A 21987-nucleotide genomic window follows, 5' to 3' on the forward strand; every position below is an offset into this window, starting at 1 on the left:
AACAGAAGGGGACTCATGATTGAACCCTGTGGAACACCTAACGTAATTTCACTCCAGTTAGATGAAGTGCCAAATTTATTTAAATCATTTGACCCGTATAGGGAAACGGTTTGCTTCATGTTCTGTAGGTACAACTTAAACCACTCATATGCTATTCCATTTATACCATAGAACTGTAATTTCTGTAACATAATGTCACGGTTCACACAACCAAATGCTTTGGACAAGTCACAGAAAATTCCTATTGGTGACATTTTACTATTTAGAGACTCCATTATGTGGACAGTGGAATTGTATATTGTTGTCTCAGTGGAACAGCATTTTTGAAATCCGAACTGTGATTTACTAAGTACCCCATTACTGTTGAGATGGCTAACCACTCTTGAGTAAATTACTTTCTCAAAGATTTTTGAAAATGCTTTAAGCAAGGATACTGGCAGATAATTATTGACATCTGTGGTGCCCACTGTGGTGTCAGATTAGAACTGGCAACCAATGATAACTTGTCACTATCAGAATTGACAGAAAAAAATGGATGCAGTCTCCCAATTCTCACTAGTAACTACATCACAGAAATGTGCCACAGTTAATGGGGGAATTGAAGGGTAGACTCCAAGAGGATGGCACAGAAGAGACAAATATGGTAGCTGCACACACAGAGACTAAAAAAGGAGAAGACAACAAACTCTGTGGAGCCTTGAGTGATCTACAGCACTGCTTTATGATATTGGAAGAAGTCAGTGTCCAAGGGAGACATAATTTTCTGAACAGTATGACCACGGGGCATGTTCAAGAAGGCAAAATTTGGTAGTGTGGTGCAGGTATTACAGCAAGTTCGGTTTATGGGCTAAGAAGTAAGAACAACCATGCATGTACCCAAACGCCAAGAATGGCGAATAAGGTGTATTATCAACTGCCAGCAATGATTTTATTGCTTCAGATACTTCAATGAGAGACAGGAGCAATACAACATGACTGTAGCATGAAGTGCTAATCAACAAATTAGCAATACCAAAGATTTTTGTCAAGGACAATTTGAATGGCAAAGAACATCTTGTCAACAGTGGATCAGATATTAGCATTCTGCCACAACAGTGCATAGCAATGATGCAACCCAAGCAAATGTTTTCACTGAATGCAGCAGATGACACAATGATATGGGCATTTGGAACAACTCAAACGTCAGTGACACTAAGTCTAGGGAACACGGAATTTTGTTGTGGTTGCAGTTACCCATCCCATCCCAGAATTCCTAAAATATTTTGAGTTACTAATTTATATACATAAACAGCAACTAGTTATTAGTGATTTCTCACACTAGATTCCTGCCATCAAACTGGTGATACTTCAAACAACAACTAAGGACGACTACCCATTTCATCAGATAATGCATGACTACCTGGAATTAGTCATTCTGATGACACGATGGAAGCAGAGTGAGCCTTCAATGACGTACAACATCAGAAATGTACCACATCTGCTGGTCTATGCCCTGGCCCACCACCTAGCACCAGAGAAGCACGCAGCAGCTATACAGCACTTCAATAGATGGTTAGACACAGGGATTGTATATTGTTCAGAAAGCTCCTTGGCATCACATCTAGTGAGTAAGAAAGATTGTACCTATAAATCTTGTTGTGATTTCATGGCGTGTAATGCCAGGACAGTGCCAGACCATTATGCAATCTGAAAAATTCTGGACTTAATGGATTTATTACAGGGGGCAATAGTATTCAGTGCCATAGATTGTGATAAAGTGTACACCCAGATCCTGATGGCTCCCAGCGATATCCTAAAAACAGCAGTTATAACACTTTTTGGGCTATTTGAATTTCAATTTATGCCATTTGGGTTATGGAACACTGTGCAAACATGGCAGAATTTCATGGATGAGGTCTTACATAGATTAAATTTTTGTTTTGCCTATATTGATGATATTTTGGTATGTTAATGAGTCTAGGAAGATCACAAGAGAGATTTACAACAATTGTTTGATTGTTTACAGTAGTTTGATGTCCTTTTAAATGCTGATAAATGTACATTACGAGAAAGGAAGATGAAATTCCTGGGGTACAAGGTAACAACAGAAGATGTAAGACCCCTCCCAAAGGGTGTAAAAGCAATAGTAAATATGTGCCAACCAGGAACATACCAAGATACATCATTTCCTGGGATTCATAAATTTTTACATACGTCACTTACCACATGTCACTGTGATTCAAGAGCCCCTTATGCAGTACTATCAGGGAAACATACCAATGGTAAACATCAGGTGCTGTGTTCACAGCAGATGACAATACGCCAGGTCAAACTCTGTGGTTGGCTGTTGACAGGGAGTTACTGGCAATGTACAAAGCAGTAAAATATTTCTGTACAGATTTAGAGGAAAGACTCTTCTCTATTTATACAGACCACTGCCCACTAGTCAACGCCTTTGAGAGGATCCAGCAAGAGTGTTCCCCACATAACATCAGACATTTGGAATTCAAAGGACGATTTACAACAAACATACATCACATCAGTGGTTATCAACACTGTGGCTGACTGTCTATCAAGAGCGTGTACAGTGATTAAAGGAATTTCATGGCCAGCTATTGCATCTGCACAACAAGTGAATGAAGAACTGCAGGGATTAAAGGAAGACAAAGATTCAAGTTATGAATTGAAAGAAATTTATGTATTGGCCATGCAAACAACATTGTGGTGATACACAGTTCACGGTCAGGTTCACCCCTACATTCTTGAAAAAGACTGTGAGACTACACTTGTCATGGTTCACGATCTTTCATATCCAGGAATTTGTGCATTGGCTTGCACAGTTACTCAATGTTTTACATGGCTGAACACAGACAAGAATTGTTGACAACTGATAAGAGAATGTTTGCAGTGTCAACAATGTAAGGTCAGATGGCATGTTTTTGCACCCATCAGTAATATCAGTACTTCAGTTACAAGATTTACTCATATACATGTAGGCATCATGGAAACATTACCCTTGTCGGAAGGATATAAGTACCTACTTACGATGATTGACCTCTCTACATGCTGGCCAAAAGCTGTACCAATTACAGACATCTCAACAGAGACAGTGGCTAGGAAAATTTTCATTGTATGGATTGCCAGATCTGGAGTCCCAATCATGGTGACAACCAACCAGGGACATCAGTTTGAGTGTGTACTTTTTACAGAGCTTACGAGATTAAGTGGAATTTCCCATTTGCGGAGTACAAACTATCATCCTGTCATCAATGGCATGGTAGGAAGACTCCATAGAATTCTTAAACCTGTATTCATGTGTCCCCAGGAGACATGGTGTTACTGCTGCATGGGTTACAAACAGCTGTTAAAACATATCAACTTAGCACTAAAGAGCAACAAAATACAATGATACCTTCAGCTAGCATGCTACAAGATGTCTCACAAAAATTACAAAGCTCGATGCAAAAACTTCGCCCAGAGGCTCCTCTGTGTCATAGTACAAAACCTGTATTTATCCATAAAGATCCTCAGCAATGTTCACATGTGTAGTTACATGTATATGCAGTCAAACCACCATTGTGCCTGCCATATGTGGGACCATAAAGAGTCTTGAAGTGCAAGACACATACTTTTGTCATCGAGCAAGAAGGCAAGGTCAAGATGGTATCCATAGACAGACTAAAACCAGCATATTTGGCACAGGATGAGGACACAGCACAGCCTACAATAGTAGGAACCAAAAATAATTGACAAAGTGGAGAGACGTTAACACTTGACAATACAGTGGTCTTTACAAGTGGGGAGAAAAGTAATTCACAAATGTGTGAGCAGGAAGAGGGTTGAGCATCTTGAGTACACAGTCCAGGCAGAATACAGACTGTGGGCAGGAAGAAAAGTTGTACCTCATGGTCTCTACACTCCAAATTTGTTGGCAGCCAATCCACCACACAGCCACGGGAACAGCAAAGAAAGCCATGGACACAGCTGTGGTACCTAGTGAGATAACTTGATCAACAACAGGACAGTGCAGAGAACTGTTCTTCCAAGCTGGATGTCATTGTTGACTACTCCTGATATTGTACGGTTAAACTGTGATCAGTTAAGCTGTGTTTTGCATTATATCAATAAACTGGGATCATCAGAAGAGCAATTTGCTGAATTTATATCTGATCCAGGACATAGTGGCCAGGACCTGGCAATGCAGTACTCCACTTTCTTGAGAGACATGGATTTGACATAAAAAACTGTAGAGGACAGAGTTATGACAATTCACCAGATACATCAGGTATTTACTCTGGCTTGTAAGCTAGAATTAAAGCTCTCACTCTTTATGCTTATTATATTCTTTGTTCAGCACCCACACTGAATTTGGGTGGTTCAACTGCAGCAAAGTGTTAAAAACATGCAAAGCATGCAATTTATTATTTGAAATTTTGCAAGAAATATATAATTTTTTCAGTGGTTCTATCCAACAGCAGAATCATTTAAGCACATTCTCAGTTAACACAACTTGATTGTTAACTCCCTCTTCATACGCAGATGTTTTGCTGGAGATGAAGTATGCATTAGCTTCTACAAAGATGGTGAGGCAACCGCGAGATCATTGTTGTCAATCACTGGGAATGAAAGTGAAAAGTCTTCTGTGTAATCTGAAGGTAGAGGATTAATGAAGGAACTGTGTTGTTTTGAGACACCTCTTATGACTGTAATTTGGGATTTAGTTCTTGAAAGATTCTGTGTCACAGTAAGCAATAATAAGCAGTAGACTTGGAGATGGCCCCTGTTCTGAAGTTGTACTGTTCCTTAGTTGGTTTCTTGGAAGTTTTCAATAATCAAAGTTAGGAAATGTTTGAATCTCTTTATAATACAGCTAAAATTAAACAAAGTGAAGCTCAGGATAAGAAAAGCAATAAGAAAAACAAAAATTCTTTGATGAATCTGATTCACACATTAAGGAAACTAATGAATCAGATGTGATGCAGATATCCTGCTTTTTGATTCTGAATAAATTTCCTGAAGAACTGAACAAGGAAGTTTGTTCTTATAAGGACTCCAGTGAACCATTTATGTTTTTGTCATACCTGAAGCAGCTAAGTTCACTGAAGCAGCTAAGTTCACTCAAAATCTAGGAAGTGTCATTCAGGTTAAGCAAGTCTACAGCTCAGATCTTGAAAACTGGGCATTTGTATTTGAACACTTATACTTCAAAACCATCATCTCTGATGTAAAGAATGAGAATGAGTCATATTTTCTTCCAGAAGTGTCCAACAATGGTTGGACCACTAGTACATCATTAACTGACATTTAATTATAACAAATTGTACCTGTAATGATTTATTTTTTATAACTCTTCAACATGTCATTGCTTTGAAATGACATATTTTCACAACACACAAATTATAATACAAGAAAAGCAAAATACAAAAATTCTTCAGCTGCCAATCTGATGTTTCCAGTCCTTTCTTTACAACAAACTGGAAGGGGGGAAGAGAAGAAAAACCTTTTTTTCACAAAATCTTCAGTCTGGTGGTGCTCTGAAATGGAAGTTGGAAAGTAAGTAAGGAAGGAGGAGAAGAGGTACAAATATATGCACCGCAGATGTAAAAGTTGCTACAAATGACAAAAGATGCACAATTCACACAGGAAGTCATTCTCACATTGACCACACATTTTATATATCCCAATGTAGGCTATGTAGTGACTTTTCAATCCCCACATGGCCTCTAAATTTCACCCTTTGTTCATATTTCTTGTTTTCTGTTTTTTCTGATGAAGAATTGATTTATGAACTGCAGTATCTACAAAATTAAACATGTTATTTTCATTCTTATTTCATTTTGTGCTTCAGCCTTCAATTCTTGGTGCATTTTTTCAGAAATTTGCGACTATACACAGTTCTTTTGCATGAAATGCTCAAATGAATGAGAACCATTTTAAAGAAATCAACTTTCAGTGTCATTGTTAAATTAGTAAATCCAAGTACTGAAACAGTGAGCTGCATACATAAATGAATGCAAAACATCCAGAAAAAATTGATAAATTTCTAAGAAACAGCATGCTGCACTTTCATGGGTCAAATGAATGCCTGAGCACAATTTTAGTTTAGTTGAGTAATTAGACAGTTCTAAGTGTAGTAGCATAAAAGATACATTACTATGAAAACCAATAGAAAAGAAATGAAATATGTGAAAAATAAACATTGAAAACACTGGGAACATATACTCACAGGGCTGAAAGTCACAGAGCCAAAAGTCCCAGAAGACAGCTGTTCTCTCTCATATTTACTTTCAAGATCTACACAAACTGGTCTCACAAAATCTGAGATTGTTATTTCAGTTTGCAAAACTATTATGGCAATATCATCTACATAGTTTCCTGAATCTGCTTCATATGTATCTTTAGTCTCAATTGACTCTACCTGAAAACTGATTGTACATTACATAACTGTGTCAAAGGAAAAGTCAGCAAGAAAACAAACCTTCAGTGATATGAGATGTATAGTCTGACTGACAGACATACATAATAGTAAAAGTGACTTACTACCTAGCTTTCAGAACTAATAGTTCCTTCATCAGGTAGGAGAGAGATATATAATGGTGAATATGAAACAGGAAGGGCAGGCCACTCAGACCCCAGAATGAGAGGGAGTCATCTGTAGTGAGGACAACAAATGTGAAAAGGAGTTGTTGAAGAGAGTAAGTCAGAGATTATGGGTAGGTGATACCTGTGCTAGCTACAGTCCAGAGATAGGGACAGAATGTGAAGTAAAAATAGATTAGGGGGAAGAGAGAGAATAATGTAATAAAAAATTACAACAGAAAAAAATCATCTCTCTCTTCCTCCTAATCTATCTGTGTATCTGATTCTTCCATTACCTGTGGACTGAAGTTAGCACAGGAATTACCTACACACTGTCTCTGGCCTATTCACCCCAAAGACTCCCCCTTCACCTTTGTCTACCCTTGTCTCTCTCATCCTGCCATCTGATAGATCTGTCCTTCCTGTTTTATATTCCCACACAAATCCCTCTTCCGTATCTGGTAAAGAAACTGCCAGCTAGGTAGTGTGTCACTTTTTCAATACTGTATATCTCAACTCCTTGAAGGTAAGTACTACCCAACAAATCTGTCTCATACTTTATCACATATTGCTTACTTACAACAAAATTAAAAATAGATTACTGTAAGAATAACAAATGAAATTAGCAGTTACGTGCACTCTCAACTGTAACTGATGTCACACATGGAAATATGTTCTACAATTAGAGATTTATGTGGCATTTACAAAACTTAATTTGGATGTAGGGTTATTCCAAGTTCATCTAACAATTTCAGAACAGTACAGTGATACAAAATTCATTAAGGAACATACATGTAAATCTAGCGAGTACCCAGCATGCATGCCACTCAAAAAAAGGAAAGTTAGTGTTTAAATTCTGTTTACTGAAGTGCTTTTAGATGCACAACATTTCTTCTTTTCTGTCTGATGTTCTCACAAAGAAATCAGAATGTTTTCAGACATGCGGTCAAACCACATACAGTTTTCTCTAAGGGGATAACAGGATTTGCCAAAGACTTGTAGTCTTTGTCCCTGAGCTTTGTCAATGCCCATTGCAAACCTGAGTTGCACAGGAGATAGCAAATGTTTAAATTTGAATGGCATAGCTATCAGAACTATTTGGATGTGTGGCAGCAGTAGATTTTCCCCTGTAAATTTTTCTTTCAAAATTGTAGCTTCAATAATGCTGTTCATCATATTTTCACTGAAAGCCTGGTACCATTGCAAAGTCATGATGGATATATGTTTCAGAGAAGAATGATAGGTACATAATTTTCAACATTAAGATGTATGGTTGGACACCTGGAAAATCGAGTAAATCCAAGAATGCAGTTAGATAATTGACAACTTCATCTCGATTCATTACAGTGTCAATGGACTGATATGTTGTTCTTCACCTGGTGTTTCATTTTGCAAGCAGAAATCGGTGGTACTCACATTATTGGTTTTGGCTGTTAATGTAGCACGTGCACTGAGCCACTGAGGATTTTTGTAATTCTGTGAGATATTTGGGAACACTTTGTGAAGCAGTTCATCTGTGGTTGCTGTCATTTTACAAAAGTTTGTTGGCAATGTGATGCGTTGTGTGGATTCATTGATTTCATTTTCCCATTCCCCATTGCAAAGTTGTGATGGATATATGTTTCAGAGAAGACTTATAGCTACGTAATTTTCAATATTAAGATGTGCGGTTGGGCGCCTTGAAAATCAACTAAATTCAAGAATTCAGTTAGATAACTGACAACTTCATTTTGATTCATTACAGTTTTGGCTGTTAATGTATCAATTGTTTTGCAAAATGTTCAGTGAATGCATTACGTTGTTGTTGTTGTACATGCATATTGAATTGCAAAATCAGTTTCCATACACATCGCCATAAAACTGATGATTTGATTCAAACACACATTAAGTTCATTAATGGTTGCTGAATGTGGGATAACTGCCAGAATTTGTCAAAAATTGCCAAACAATTAAATGAATGTGCCACTGAGGAGCTGTTAATTACCTCTCAAATCTTAGTGTATGATGAAGCGCTTCCAAAGGTTTTTTTTTTAACTACAGTACATTTGTCTCACTGTATGAGTTGACTGGACTACTACACCCATTCCAAAATTTTTGTGGATATTGCATGTTGGTGTCTCAGTGATTTGCACATTAAACAGCAAAATCAGAGACGAATGTGCTGTCTGGCCACCATCCAAAAGAGTTGCCATAATTCAAAAAATTCAACTTCTGGGGCAATATTTCTTTTTCATGATCATATGGTCATCAAAATAAGTGAAATGAGAATTGTTCTGTCTGTGTCCCCAGACACAACTAGGAAATACAATCTGCTACATCCTCTTCTAATTGCATGCATAATTCTGTAATTGGCCTTGTGTTGTTTTGGAGCCAATATTAAAAGATTCATTTGGAGATATGTGCCCTATTCATTGACATCAAAGTGTATTTTTCATTGTAAATTATGATCAAAAAGGTCATTTGCAGATCAATTTGATATATTCATTTCCAATTGTACCAGTACTCTGTTAATGATTGACCTCCATCAAAAGTAATGCCTCATTATATATGTTCAGTGTGAACTCACTGTCCAGATTTTAATTCATAGCATCCACATGAAATAGGGTGTCTTCGCTTATGTAGTTTTCTTATAATTTCCTAAGATCCTTTGCACTGATGTGAAGTATGTTTTAAATGTCATCACAAATTATGAACATATATTTTTATATAGACTGGCAGTTGGAATTTCATGGTTGCCATCAGTTGCTATGTCACAAAACTAAAATGTCACTGTTTGTATTTAGTTCAGTTCAGTGATGTCATGTGTGTGCACTCCTACACCTAAAGTAAACAAACTGCTGCTACAGTGTATGAAATACACATATTTTTTGAAATAACTATTGCACTACCTATTGTAAAATGGATGTGCTAAATCATAAACTTTCATAGGCATGTGGACAACAACTTACCAAAGTTTTTTGGCAATCAGGTGAATGGTACAGGAATGCACATGAGAAAAACAAAGAAATATTCATATACATTAGCATTAACAAAGACGGTTTTTTTGGACACTTTTAACAGATGATATTAGTGAATATGTTTTACACTTGTGGAGTACTTCAGCAGTTCTCTCTCTCTCTCTCTCTCTCTCTCTCTCTCTCTCTCTCTAGCAATACTGTATGAAGGGAAATTTAGCATCCTATTAAACTAACAATAGTTTTATATTTATGCTCCTCATAATATCTATGAACAAAAAACATAAAAAAGTTAACAATTATATTTTTATTTGAAATGAATATATAAGGTGCCTTGTAAACTAAAATCAGGTTTGAAATTATCTGAACCTTTAGTCTGGATAGCAGCCACGATTTGGTGAGGAAGAGAGTGCATAAGTTTCTTCATGTACATCATATCAAGCTAAAGCCATTCACTGATGATTAGATGTTGTAGAGCTAAAAAATCATAAAATGTCAATTTTTACATTTCACTCACTGTTCCAAGTAGTCCCAAAGATCTATGGAATTAAGATTAGCCAATTTAGTGTGCCAGCCAGCGTGTAGTTGCTTGCCCCAGTATTCATCAGACCAGAAACATATGTGAAAGTGTTGTTACCATGGCTATTGTCATCTTGGAAGACAGAATTGACCACAGCACTCTCACCATGAACGTGTAAAGCAAATGGCAAGACTTGGTGATGGTGAATGTTAAAATAAACAGCTCACTTTATGTTTGGCTGCTGATATTTGTTTTAGGACATGTGACCATGGCCCAAGGCATAATTCTCTGCCTAAAATTTTGTCTTCCAATCCAAGAAAGATCACAGAGGCTTTACTGAGTTAGAAAATAGTTACATATTTTAAGAAGCACAGCAAGCCCAACTGTTTATCTGCATCTACACAATAGTCAGTTTGTCATCAGACTTCTGCCTAAGACTGTAGAGTCATGCAGATGCATTCTGTGGCACTTGTAATGGGGAAGTGTTTGCTTTTTTTTTTATTTTGAACTAAGACCCACAACCTGTCTAATGTCAATACGCTTCCTTTCCTGTTACACTTGCTTTTGTGCTTTCGAATTCCCATGGCCTGCCTGTACACATATAAAACAAATGGCAGCAACTCTTCCCCACTAAAAACTCTACAGCATATGCCAGCACAACCCTGTGATCTCAGGCAGTGATCTGATGACATAACAAACTGACCATTGTGTGGATACATACAAACAGTTAGGCTTGATCAGATTTTTTGAGTGTGCAACTGCTTTCTGAGGCATTATAGCCTTGATGATGTCTCCAGCACTGGAAGATGAAACACTAGGCAGAGGATTATGCCTTGGAATATGTCCAAATGCCCATAAAACAAACAACAATTAAACAAATACCAGCTGTGAAAGCCAACATTCTATTCATGTTAACTTGAATCAGTGGGCCCAAATCATTGTATGAAAAACACGCCAAAACATCATAGGACCTCTTCTAGCCAGAACAACAGCAGCAATTCCTGTCAGGTGTGGAACTGACTGTCATTGACAAGGTGTGCCACTAGCCTCCCATACCTGCCAGTTACCATCTTTTTCTGGCCTCCGTTCTTAAACCATGTTTCATGACTGAGTGGTATACCATTTCTTGTAGACATATTGGACAGTCCATGATGATACACCCAAAAAATTAGGCTACTTAATTAATGACACACACACACACACACACACACACACACACACACACACACACACACAATATATGGTGTGTTACGTGACTGCGTGGTACCAGTTCGAGGCCACCCTGGGTGATTTGAAGCAATAAGTGTGCTTTCCTATGGGGGTTACTGATGTATTGTTTGATAAGCTTACTTATTATAATGAAATTACTGTTTTCATAAAAAAATAAACTTATGCTGCAGCTATGCCATATTAACATTCTGCTCCAAATTATACTTTCTAAAATGAGGACGTCTATGTAATGAACTTTTACTCACTTCAAATTGTTGGTCTGTTGGATCCTTTATATCCAAGCCTCTGTGGTATTTGCCTGCTCTGATCATGTAATCTTTGGGATTTCTTGATTTCACAAAACAGTGAGCAGCTGTAAAAACAATATTCATGTAGCACTTTTCACAATGCAAATATGAGACTAAATTCAGAGGTAAACGTCTCTAGTTATATATCTTTGATGATATAATCTCACATCAGAAACATATAAAATACTGCTATTTATCATTATTAATAATACTACTACCACTGTTGCTAGCAACTAAAAACATGAGAATCCATTGATTTATATACTAAAAATACTCTTGTGCAGCTATCTTCTTCAAATTATAGATATTATTAATGGTGCATCAGCTTCTAAGTAAAAACTAAAATTGGCTCAGGATAGTTTAGTAGCCAAGACTAAAAAAAGTGCTTAAAATACTCTCCAGGGTATCTCCAATACAGGCATTGACAGAAACAGAGACTGTAGTTAGCTATTTAACCATCATATTTCCAGGGTTAACAGCGAGGGAATCACTATCACACCTCTCCAAGAGTGGGGAACACCAAGACCAACTTTTACTGCAACAAGTGAAGATTAATTTTCGAGCAAATGTGACACTGCTTAGTTCAGTGTTTCTGGTATGATTCAGGAAGTGTCACATCTATACTCTGCAAACCACTGTGAGGTGAATAGCAGAGGGTGTGTCCCATAGTACCAGTTATTAAGGTTTCTTTCTTTTCCATCTGCTGAAAGAATGATTGCTTGAATGCCTCTGTGCATGCAGTAATTATTCTAATCTTATCCTCATGATCCCTTTGTCAGTAATACATAGGGGGTTGTAATATATCCCTAGAGTAATAATTTAAAGCTGGTTCTTGAAACTTTGTTAACAGACTTTCTTGGGACAGTTTACGTCTGTCTTAAAGAATATGCCACTTCAGTTCCTTCAATATCTCTGCAACACTCTCAGATGGATACAACAAACTTATGACTATTTGTGCTGCCCTTCTCTGTATATATTCAATATCCCCTGTTAGTCCATCCTGAATGGGCCTGATACACTAGAGAAATAATCTAGAACCAGTTGCACAAGTGATTTGTAAGGAATCTTTTTTGTAGATTGCTTGCACTTCACACTTGCACTTCTACCACTAAACTGAAGTCTACCAAATGCTTTATCCACAACTGAACCTATGTCATCATTCCATTTCATATCCCTACAAAGTGTTACACCCAGGTATTTGTAAACATTCCACTGATATTATAGTCATAGCATACTACTCCCCCCCCCCCTCCCCCCGACCCCCCCCTCCTTACGAAGTGCACAATTTTACATTTCCGAACATTTAGAACAAGATGCCAATCTCTGCATCACATTGAAATTTTATGAATCTCTGACTGAATATTTATGCAGCTTCTCTCAGATAGTACCTCATTACAGATAACTGCATCATCTACAAAAAGCCTGATGTTACTATCAATATTGTCTGTGAGGTCATTAATATACAACATGAACAGCAAGGGTCCAAACACATTTCCCTAAGGCTCGCCTGAAGTTACTTCAACTGATGATGACTCTCCATCCAAGACAATATGCTGTATCCTCCCTACCAAAAAGTCCTCAATACAGTAACAAATTTCACTTGATACCCCATATTACTTTACTTTGGCAATAAGTGTAAGCGTGCTACTGAGTTAAATGCTTTTTGGAAATCAAGAAACGCTGCATCTACCCAGTTGTCTTGATCCAAAGCATTCAATATGTTATGTGAGAAAAGTGTGGGTTGGGTGTCGCAGGATCGATGTTTTCGAAATCCAAGCTGGTTGGCATTGATGAGGTCATTCTGTTCAATGTATATCATTGCATGAAATTAAATGAAGCAACAAGTTTACTGTTACCAGTCACCATTTTATTTTGACTGGTAACAGTAAACTTGTTGCTTCATTTGTTCGAGGGATCTATGATAGATTGTAGTTAGAAGAGGGGCTAACTCAGCCACAAATTCATTATAGAATCTGACATGGATTCCATTGGGGCCTGGAGCTTTGTTCAGTTTTAACAATTTCAGCTGTTTCTCAACACCACTGGCGCTAATAGTTATTTCATTCATCTTTTCAGTGTTACAAGGATCAAATCTGGGCAATTCTACTGGGTTTTCCTTTGTAAAGGAACATTTTAAAGTGGAGTTAAGCATTTCAGCTTTTGCTTTGCTACCCTTAATTTCAGTCCCTGTCTCATTCGCTAGGAACAGAATACTAACTTTGGTGAACTATCATTTGACAATATTCTACTACGATAGTTACTGAAGGCATCATGCATTGCTTTCTTGATAGCCAAATGCATTTCATTCAACATCTCTTATCTATAGCGCTACAAGGTTGGTTACAGCTATTACACAGCAATCTCTGTTACTTTAGAAGTTTTTTTTGTATACCACAGAGGTTCCTCCCACTATGAACTGTTCTACTGGTTACATATCTATCCAGTGCATGGTCAACTATTCTTTTAAACTTGAGTCAGAGTTCCTCTACATGCTCCTGACCTGTGCTGAAAGTTACAAGTTTCTCACTGAGATATTGTACTACTGATTTTTTATCTAGTTTACTGAACAAATATATCTTTCTGCTTGTTATAGCTGTCCATTGTACTTTGGTAATCAGTGTTGCTACAACTGCACGTGTTCACTGATACCAGTTTCGATGCGGACATCCTCAAAGAGAACAGGTCTATTTGTTTCCATTAGAGCCAGTATATTTCCTTCAATGTTCTAGGCAGTTCTCAGGGTAGGCATCTAGTAATGTTTCACAGGATGTCTTGTATCATCCACAACTAACAAAACTGTAATTTTGCCAATTAATTGTTGAATGATTAAAATCTCCACTGATGATTACAGGACGATTGGGAAACTTAATGTATAAGTAAACTGAGTTTTTTCTGAAGTTTTTGGTTACATCAGGAGATGGGTCTGGTGGGTGATAGGAGGATCCAAATATCATTTTATGGCCATCCCTGATACTGAATCTTGCCCAAACAATCTCACAAGCAGCTTGTTACAGAAGTGCAAAACAAGGGGTAAGATAACCTATATTCATAGCATTCAACATTGACATTTCTGTTCTTGCCATTCTGATTTATTTACCTTCATCTGATTTTTTTTAAAAAGATTTGATCATTTGCTTTGTTTGTGCTCTTGCCTAAATAATTTTTTTTTAAGGATTTGATCATTTGCTTTGTTTGTGCTCTTGCCTCAATAAGTATTACTGAGTAATCAATGCCTTATTTTCAGTTATGCTACAGCAGCACATTATTGTTCTTATCCTATCAGCAATCTGCCATGTTTGGTAGGATCTACATGCAGTAAATAAACTTTTAACTGGATTTCTAGTCATATGCAAACCATCATACATCACAGCAAAAGACATCAGCAGAAACTCTTCAAAATTTTCTATTATAAGAACTAAGAAAAAGCCACTAGGTAGGCAATTAACTGTACTTTATAAGACAAGTGTCTGTTTCAAAAGCAAATGTACACAGTCATGGACATGCAGATATTTAACATCTGTGTACAAGAAGGCCAAGAACATTTAGGAAATTCACCCAGCACTGATCAGGATGTACTTTACGGCTCATTGTTATCATTCATAGACAATACTGTTAACGTTTGCAAATTCGTATAAGTGGGATTTAAATAGATTTTAACTCAGCCATAAGTGCCAACATGTGAGTGAATACAAGTGTATGGTATAAAAAAGTAATTTAGGTGCCTTTATTGTTTTTTATACTATTAAGGAGCCATCCAAAACATAGAAAAGTGTAACTCTCTAATTTCATGTATACCATTCAATTAATTGCATCTGTTATTGTCAACAAATAATTCATCTAGAAGATGCTGAGATGCTGCAACACTGATCTCAGCTGCCTGAGACTGCAGCTGTGTATGTGAGTTGCGCGCACACATGTGTGTGTGTGTGTGTGTGTGTGTGTGTGTGTGTGTGTGTGTGTGTGTGTGTGTGCGCGCGCGCGCGCGCGCGCGCACATGTGCTTTGTCCAGTTTTAATGATTTTAGCTGTTTCTCAACCTCATTGACACTGATACTTATTTCACTCATCTTTTCAGTGGTACAAGGATCAAATTGGGGCAATTCTCCTGGATTTTCCTTTGTAAAGGAACATTTTAAAATAGAGTTAAGAATTTCAGCTTTTGCTCTGGTATCCTCAATTTCAGTTCCTGTCTCATTCACTAGGGGTCACATATAGCCAGAATTTCTTTGGATTTTGTGACATATCATTCGACAATGTTCTGCTATGATAGTCATTGAGGACATCACATACTGCTCTCTTGACAACCAATCATGTTTCATTCAGCATCTCTGTGTCTACAGCCCTACACTTAGTTGTACACCTACTATGACGTAATCTCTGTTTCTTTAGAAGTTTCTTTATAGTTACTGTATACGTTAAAGGGTCACTCCCCTTTGAACTGTTCTTCTGGGTAAGTACCTATTCAGTGAATTGTCAACTATTCTTTTAAACTTGATACATAGTTCCTCTGCAAGCTCCTGCCCTGTGCTGAAAACTTCAAGTTCCTCATTGAGGTATGGCGCTACCAACTTTTTAGCTAGTATACTGAAAATATGTATCTTTCTGCTTGTTTTAGCTGTCCTTTGTACTTTGGTAATCACTGTTGCCACAAACATGTCATGATCACTGATCCAGTTTTGATGTGAACATCCACAAAGAGGTCAGGCTTATTTGTTATCATTTGAACCAGTATATTCTCATCATGAGTAGGGTTCTAAACTATCTGTTCTAGGCAATTTTCAGAGAAGGCATTTAGTAATGTTCCACATGATGTCTTGTCATGTCAACAGCTAACAAAACTGTAATTTTCCCAGTTAATTGTTGGATGATTAAAGTCTCCACCAGTGATTACAGTATGACTGGGGAATATATGTGCCAGTCAGCTGAGGTTTTCTCCAAAGTTTTTGGTTGCATCTGGCGATGAGTCTGATGGGCAAAAGAAGGATCCAATTATCATTTTATGTTCATCCTGATACTGAATCTTCTATATCTACATCTACAGCTACATGGGTTCTCTGTAAATCATACTTGAGTGCTTGGCAAAGGGTTGATCAAACCACATTTATAGTTATTCCTTCTTATTTCAAAAGTCATACAATGTGCAGAAAAAAGAACACCTATATCTTTCCGTGCAAGCTCTGATTTCCTTCATTTTATTATGATTATCATTTCTCCCTATGCAGGTTGGTGAATCTTTTCATATTTGGAGGAGAAAGTTGGTGACTGAAATTTCTGAGAAGATTCTGCCAATACGAAAAATGCTTTTGTTTTAATAATGTCCACCCCATAGTCTGTACGATGTCAGTGTCACTTTCTCCCCTATTTCATGATAATACAAAATATGCTGCTCTTCTTTTAACTTTCTCAATGTACTCCATTAATCCTGTCTGGTAATGATTCCAGATCACACAGCAGTACTCCAAAAGATGACAGACAAGCACAGTGTATGAAGTCTCTTTAGTAGATCTGTTACATTTTCAAAGTGTTCCGCCAATAAAACACAGTCTTTGGTTAGCCTTCCCTACAGCATTTTCTGTGTGTTCTTTCCAATTGAAGTTGTCCATAATTGTAATTCCTAGGTATTTAGATGAATTTACGGCCTTTCCATTTGATTTACTTATCATGTAACCAAAGTTTAATGGATTTCTTTAACACTCATGTGCATGACCTCACACTTTCCATTATTTAGGATTATTTGCTAATTTTTGCATCATACAGATATCTTATAATAATTCCAATTACAAAGAAATCAGGTGCTGACACGTGTGAAAATTCCTGAGATATTAGTTTAATAAGTCATGGTTGTGAAATACTAACACAAATTCTTTACAGACGAATGGAAAAAGGGATAGAAGCTGACCTTGCGGAAGACCAGTTTGGATTCCATAGAAATGTGGGAATATGCAAGGCAATACTGACCCTATGACTTATCATAGTAGATAGAATTATAGCTATGTTTATGGCATTTGCAAACTTAGCAAAAGCCTTTCATAAAGTTGACTGGAATAATCTTTCAAATTCTGAAGGTGGAAGGAGTAAAGTACAGGGAGTGAAAGGCTATTTACAATTTGTTCAGAAAGAAGATGGTAGTTGTAAGAGTTAAAGGGCATGAAACAGAGTGAGAGAGGGTTGGAGTCTATCCCCGATGTTATTCAATCTGTATATTGAGCTAGCAGTAAAGGAAACAAAAGAAAAATTTGGAGTACAAATTAAAATCAGGGAGGAGAAATAAAAACCTTGAGGTTTACCAATGATATTATAATTCTTTAAGAGACAGCAAAGGACTTGGTAGAACAGTTGAACAGAATGGACACTTCTTAAAAGGAGGATATACAATGAACATCAACAAAAGCAAAATGAGTATAATGGAATGTAGCCAAATTAAATTAGATGATGCTGAGGGAATAAAATTAGGAAATGAGACACTTAAAATAGTAGATGAGATTTGCTGTTTGGGAAGAAAAATAACTAATGATGGTTGAAGTAGAGAAGACTAACAGCAAGGAAAGCATTTCTGAAGGAGAGAGATTTGTTAACATCAAGTATAGATTTACATGTCAGAAAGTCTTACTGAGAGTAATAGTATGGAGTGCAGAAATGTATGGAAGTGAAACATGGACAATAAACATTTTAGACAAGAAGAGAATAGAAGCTTTTGAAATGCTGTGCTACAGAAGAATGCTGAAGTTTAGATGGGTAGATCACGTAACTAATGAGGAGATTGTTGTTGTTGTAGTCTTCAGCCCAGAGACTGGTTTGATGCAGCTCTACATGCTACTCTATCCTGCACAAGCCTCTTGTCTCCGAGTAACTACTGCAGCCTACATCCTCCTGAACCTGCTTAGTGTATTCACCTCTTGGTCTCCCTCTAAGATTTTTACCCTCGACATTTCCCTCCAATATTAAATTGGTGATCCTTTGATTCCTCAGAACATGTTTTACCAACCAATACCTTCTTTTAGTCAGGTTGTGTCACAAATTCCTCTTTTCCCAAACTCTGTTCAGTACCTCCTCATTAGTTATGTGATCTACCCATCTAATTTTCAGCATTCTTCTGTAGCACCCCATTTTAAAAGCTTCTATTATCTTATTGTCTAAACTATTTACTGTCCATGTTTCACTTCCATACATGTCTACACTCCATACACATACTTAACAAATTTCTCTTCTTCAGAAACATTTCCTTGCCTTAGCCAGTCTACATTTTATATCCTTTCTACTTCGACCATCAGCAGTTATTTTGCTCCCCAAATAGCAAAACTCATCTACTACATTAAGTGTCTCATTTCCTAATCTAACTCCCTCAGCATCACCTGATTTAATTTAACTACATTCCACTATCCTTGTTTTGCTTTTGTTGATGTTCATCTTATATCCTCCTTTCAAGACATCGTCCATTCCGTTCAACTGCTCTTCCAAATCCTTTGCTGTCTCTGGCAGAATTACAATCTCATTGGCAAACCTCAAAGTTTTTATTTCTTCTCCATGGATTGTAATTCCTACTCCGAATTTTTCTTTTGTTTCCTTTACTGCCTGCTAAATATACAGATTGAATAACATCGGGGATAGGATACAGCCCTGTCTTACTCCCTTCTAAAACGCTGCTTCCCTTTCATGTCCCTTGAATCGTAACTGTGCCATCTGGTTTCTGTACAAATTGTAAATAGCCTCTCATTCCCTGTATTTGACCCCTGGCACCTTCAGAATTTGAAAGAGAGTGTTCCACGCAACATTGCCAAAAGCTTCCTCTAAGTCCACAAATGCTAGAAACATACGTCTGCCTTTCCTTAATCTATATTCCAAGATATGTCGTAGGGTCAATATAGCCTTGCATGTTCCAATAATTTTGCAGAATCCAAACTGATCTTTAATGAGGTCAGCATCTGCCAGTTTTTCCATTCATCTGTAAAGAATTTGTGTTAGTATTTTGAATGAGGAGGTACTGAATAGAATTGGGGAGAAGAGGAGTTTGTGGCACAACTTGACTGACAGAAGGGATTGGTTAGTAGGGCATGTTCTGAGGTGTCAAGGGATTACTAATTTTGTATTGGAGGGAAACATGGAGGGAGACCAACAGATGAATACACTAAGGAGATTCAGAAAGATGTAGCTTGCAGTAGTTACTTGGAGATGAATAGGCTTGCACAGGATAGAGCAGTATGGAGAACTGCATCAAATCAGTCTTTGGACTGAAGACCACAACAACAGATATCTTTTCTAAATCATTTTGCAATTTATTTTGATCTTCTGATGATTTTGCCAGACAGTAAATGACAGCATCATTTGCAAACATCCTAAGATGGCTGCTCAGATTGCCTCCTAAATCATTCATACAGATAAGGAATAGCAGAGGGCCTATAACACTACCTTAGGGAATGCCACAAATCAAATCCGACATTTCATCAGTTACTATGAACTGCAACCTCTCTGACAAGGAATCGCAAATCCAATCACATGACTGATATGATCTTCCACAAGAACACAATTTTACTACTAGTTGCTTGTGTGGTATAGTGTCAAAAGCCTTTGGAAAATCTAGAAATATAGAATCAGTTGGAAATCCCTTGTTAATAGCACTCAACAATTCACATGAGTAAAGAGCTAGTCTTGAGCAAACAATCTCACATGCAGCTTTAGTTTCTATCTCAGGGGATTTGAGTTTTTTGTCTATTGTGAAACTTACACCACCTCCATTTCCCGTTTGCCTTTCCCTTTAATATTTACCCAAAATTTCCTCAAAAATCTCCCTACAATCAACGTCAGGTTTCAACCAGCTTTTTATATACAGTATCAAGTGCACTCCACTGCTTTCCTGGAGCATTTCAAACTCTGGCACTTTGTTGCAAATGCTTTGGGAGTTAACCATTAGGATTTTAACATTCTCACATGTGGGAAGCTTTTCTTTTGATCTTCCACTGATACTTCTGGGTTTCCTCCAACTGTCATTATCTGGATTGGATGAAGGGTTGCCTAAGCTAAAAAAATCCTTGTGTGTGTCCCATACACAGTCAGCTACCTGAATTGCAGCCTCTGATGTGTATTGCACACTTATAGACCTCGACCCTATGGCCCAAGTCCAGAAGTCGCAGCGTAGCTTATCACAGATCCTTTAAAGTCTGTGGTTCAGTCCTTCTACTTAACTCAGAACCAAAAGAGCATGATTGGTTCTGGGGACAATGCCGCAAATTGTGAGCTATGTTGAAACTCCATGAAAAAGGCTGGTCTTCTCAACCTTCTCTGCCAGTTGCTCGAATGGCCCAAGTATGACCTAGGAGCCCAGGTGATAGGCATCATTTGTTCCAACACACACCGCAATCTGCAGTTGGTTACACCCTTTTCCCTGAATGGTTGTTTGAATAGCTTCTTCAACATGTTGAATGAGGCCCCAGGCCTTGTAGGTTAGAGGGATTGGTACAGCACCCTGAGTCCTCCCTGCTCCTGTCCACCATATACAGGACACCTAGACCTATGACATACCATTCACAGTCAAGTGGAGGAATAATGACAGATCCTGTACTTTCTGCAGAGAATACAGGATCCACAGGAGAGGATACTGAGGTACATCTGGAACCAGAATCAAAAATACACATCTCTTGGGAACTCTTCCAGCACACTGATTTGCAGCAGTTGCCAATAGTTTGACAGTAGCCAGGGTGATTTCCAGCTGCTTACAAACATCAGCCAATTCATCCCATGTTCAAGAATAGCTCTCTCAATGTGGCTGCATTTTGACCATTGCAAACTATTGCAGGGTGACGAACAAATACTTTAAATTAATACTGCTGATAATCTTTTAGCAACACAAAAGCCTGTGGCAAAAATTATTAGGGTCCTAAAACATTTTGAGGTTAATTATAGTTGTTATCAAACTCTAAAACAGAGTTGATTTATGTTAAATGCAGATAATATATAGGGCTATGCCTCTTTAAGGGAAAACTAGATCCAACACAACATGTTAGAATATCTGCTTCTGTAACTAAATCACAAATGCTGATGTACTACAAATTACACTTAATTATGCAAAGGTAACGGTAGCTTCTGAAAATTCTCAAAAATGCATGTTTATTTGCACTGATATACAATGAAATTCAGGGGAGACATGGTGGGAGTGGCGGACAGTCAAGTGTTGCAGTTTAGACGGAGGGCAGGAGAGAAGGTGCGGAGGGAGGAGAAAAATAAAAATAAAAGACTGGGTGTGGCAGTGAAATGATGGCTGTGTAGTGCTGGAATGGGAACTGGGAGGAGGCTGTATGGGTGAGGACAGTGACTAACGAAGGTTGAGGCCAGGAGGGTTACGGGAATGTAGGATGTATTGCAAGGAAAGTTCCCACCTGCGCAATTCAGAGAAGCTGGTGTTGGTGGGAAGGATCCATATGGCACAGGCTGTGAAGCAGTCATTA

At 37.7% G+C, this 21987-nt stretch overlaps 1 protein-coding gene across 6 annotated transcripts in view; it reads right to left on the minus strand.

Annotated features, from left to right (window-relative positions):
- The window catches only part of LOC124805304 (phenoloxidase-activating factor 3-like), an 86743-nt gene that overhangs the window by 21681 nt on the left and 43075 nt on the right, over positions 1-21987 (minus strand). For 4 of the 6 annotated variants that reach the window (XM_047265818.1, XM_047265819.1, XM_047265817.1 and 1 more), the window contains 2 exons: positions 11508-11614; positions 6206-6397 (listed from right to left, as the gene is read on the minus strand). In XM_047265818.1, the coding sequence (XP_047121774.1) occupies positions 6206-6397; positions 11508-11573 (258 nt within the window). In that variant the 5' untranslated portion in view covers positions 11574-11614. Of the gene's footprint in view, positions 1-6205; positions 6405-11507; positions 11615-21987 lie in introns of all 6 variants that reach the window. The other 2 variants (XR_007017434.1, XR_007017435.1) reach the window with 1 other exon arrangement.

Source organism: Schistocerca piceifrons, chromosome 7 (genome assembly GCF_021461385.2).
Source record: "Schistocerca piceifrons isolate TAMUIC-IGC-003096 chromosome 7, iqSchPice1.1, whole genome shotgun sequence".
Taxonomy (NCBI): Eukaryota; Metazoa; Arthropoda; class Insecta; order Orthoptera; family Acrididae; genus Schistocerca; species Schistocerca piceifrons.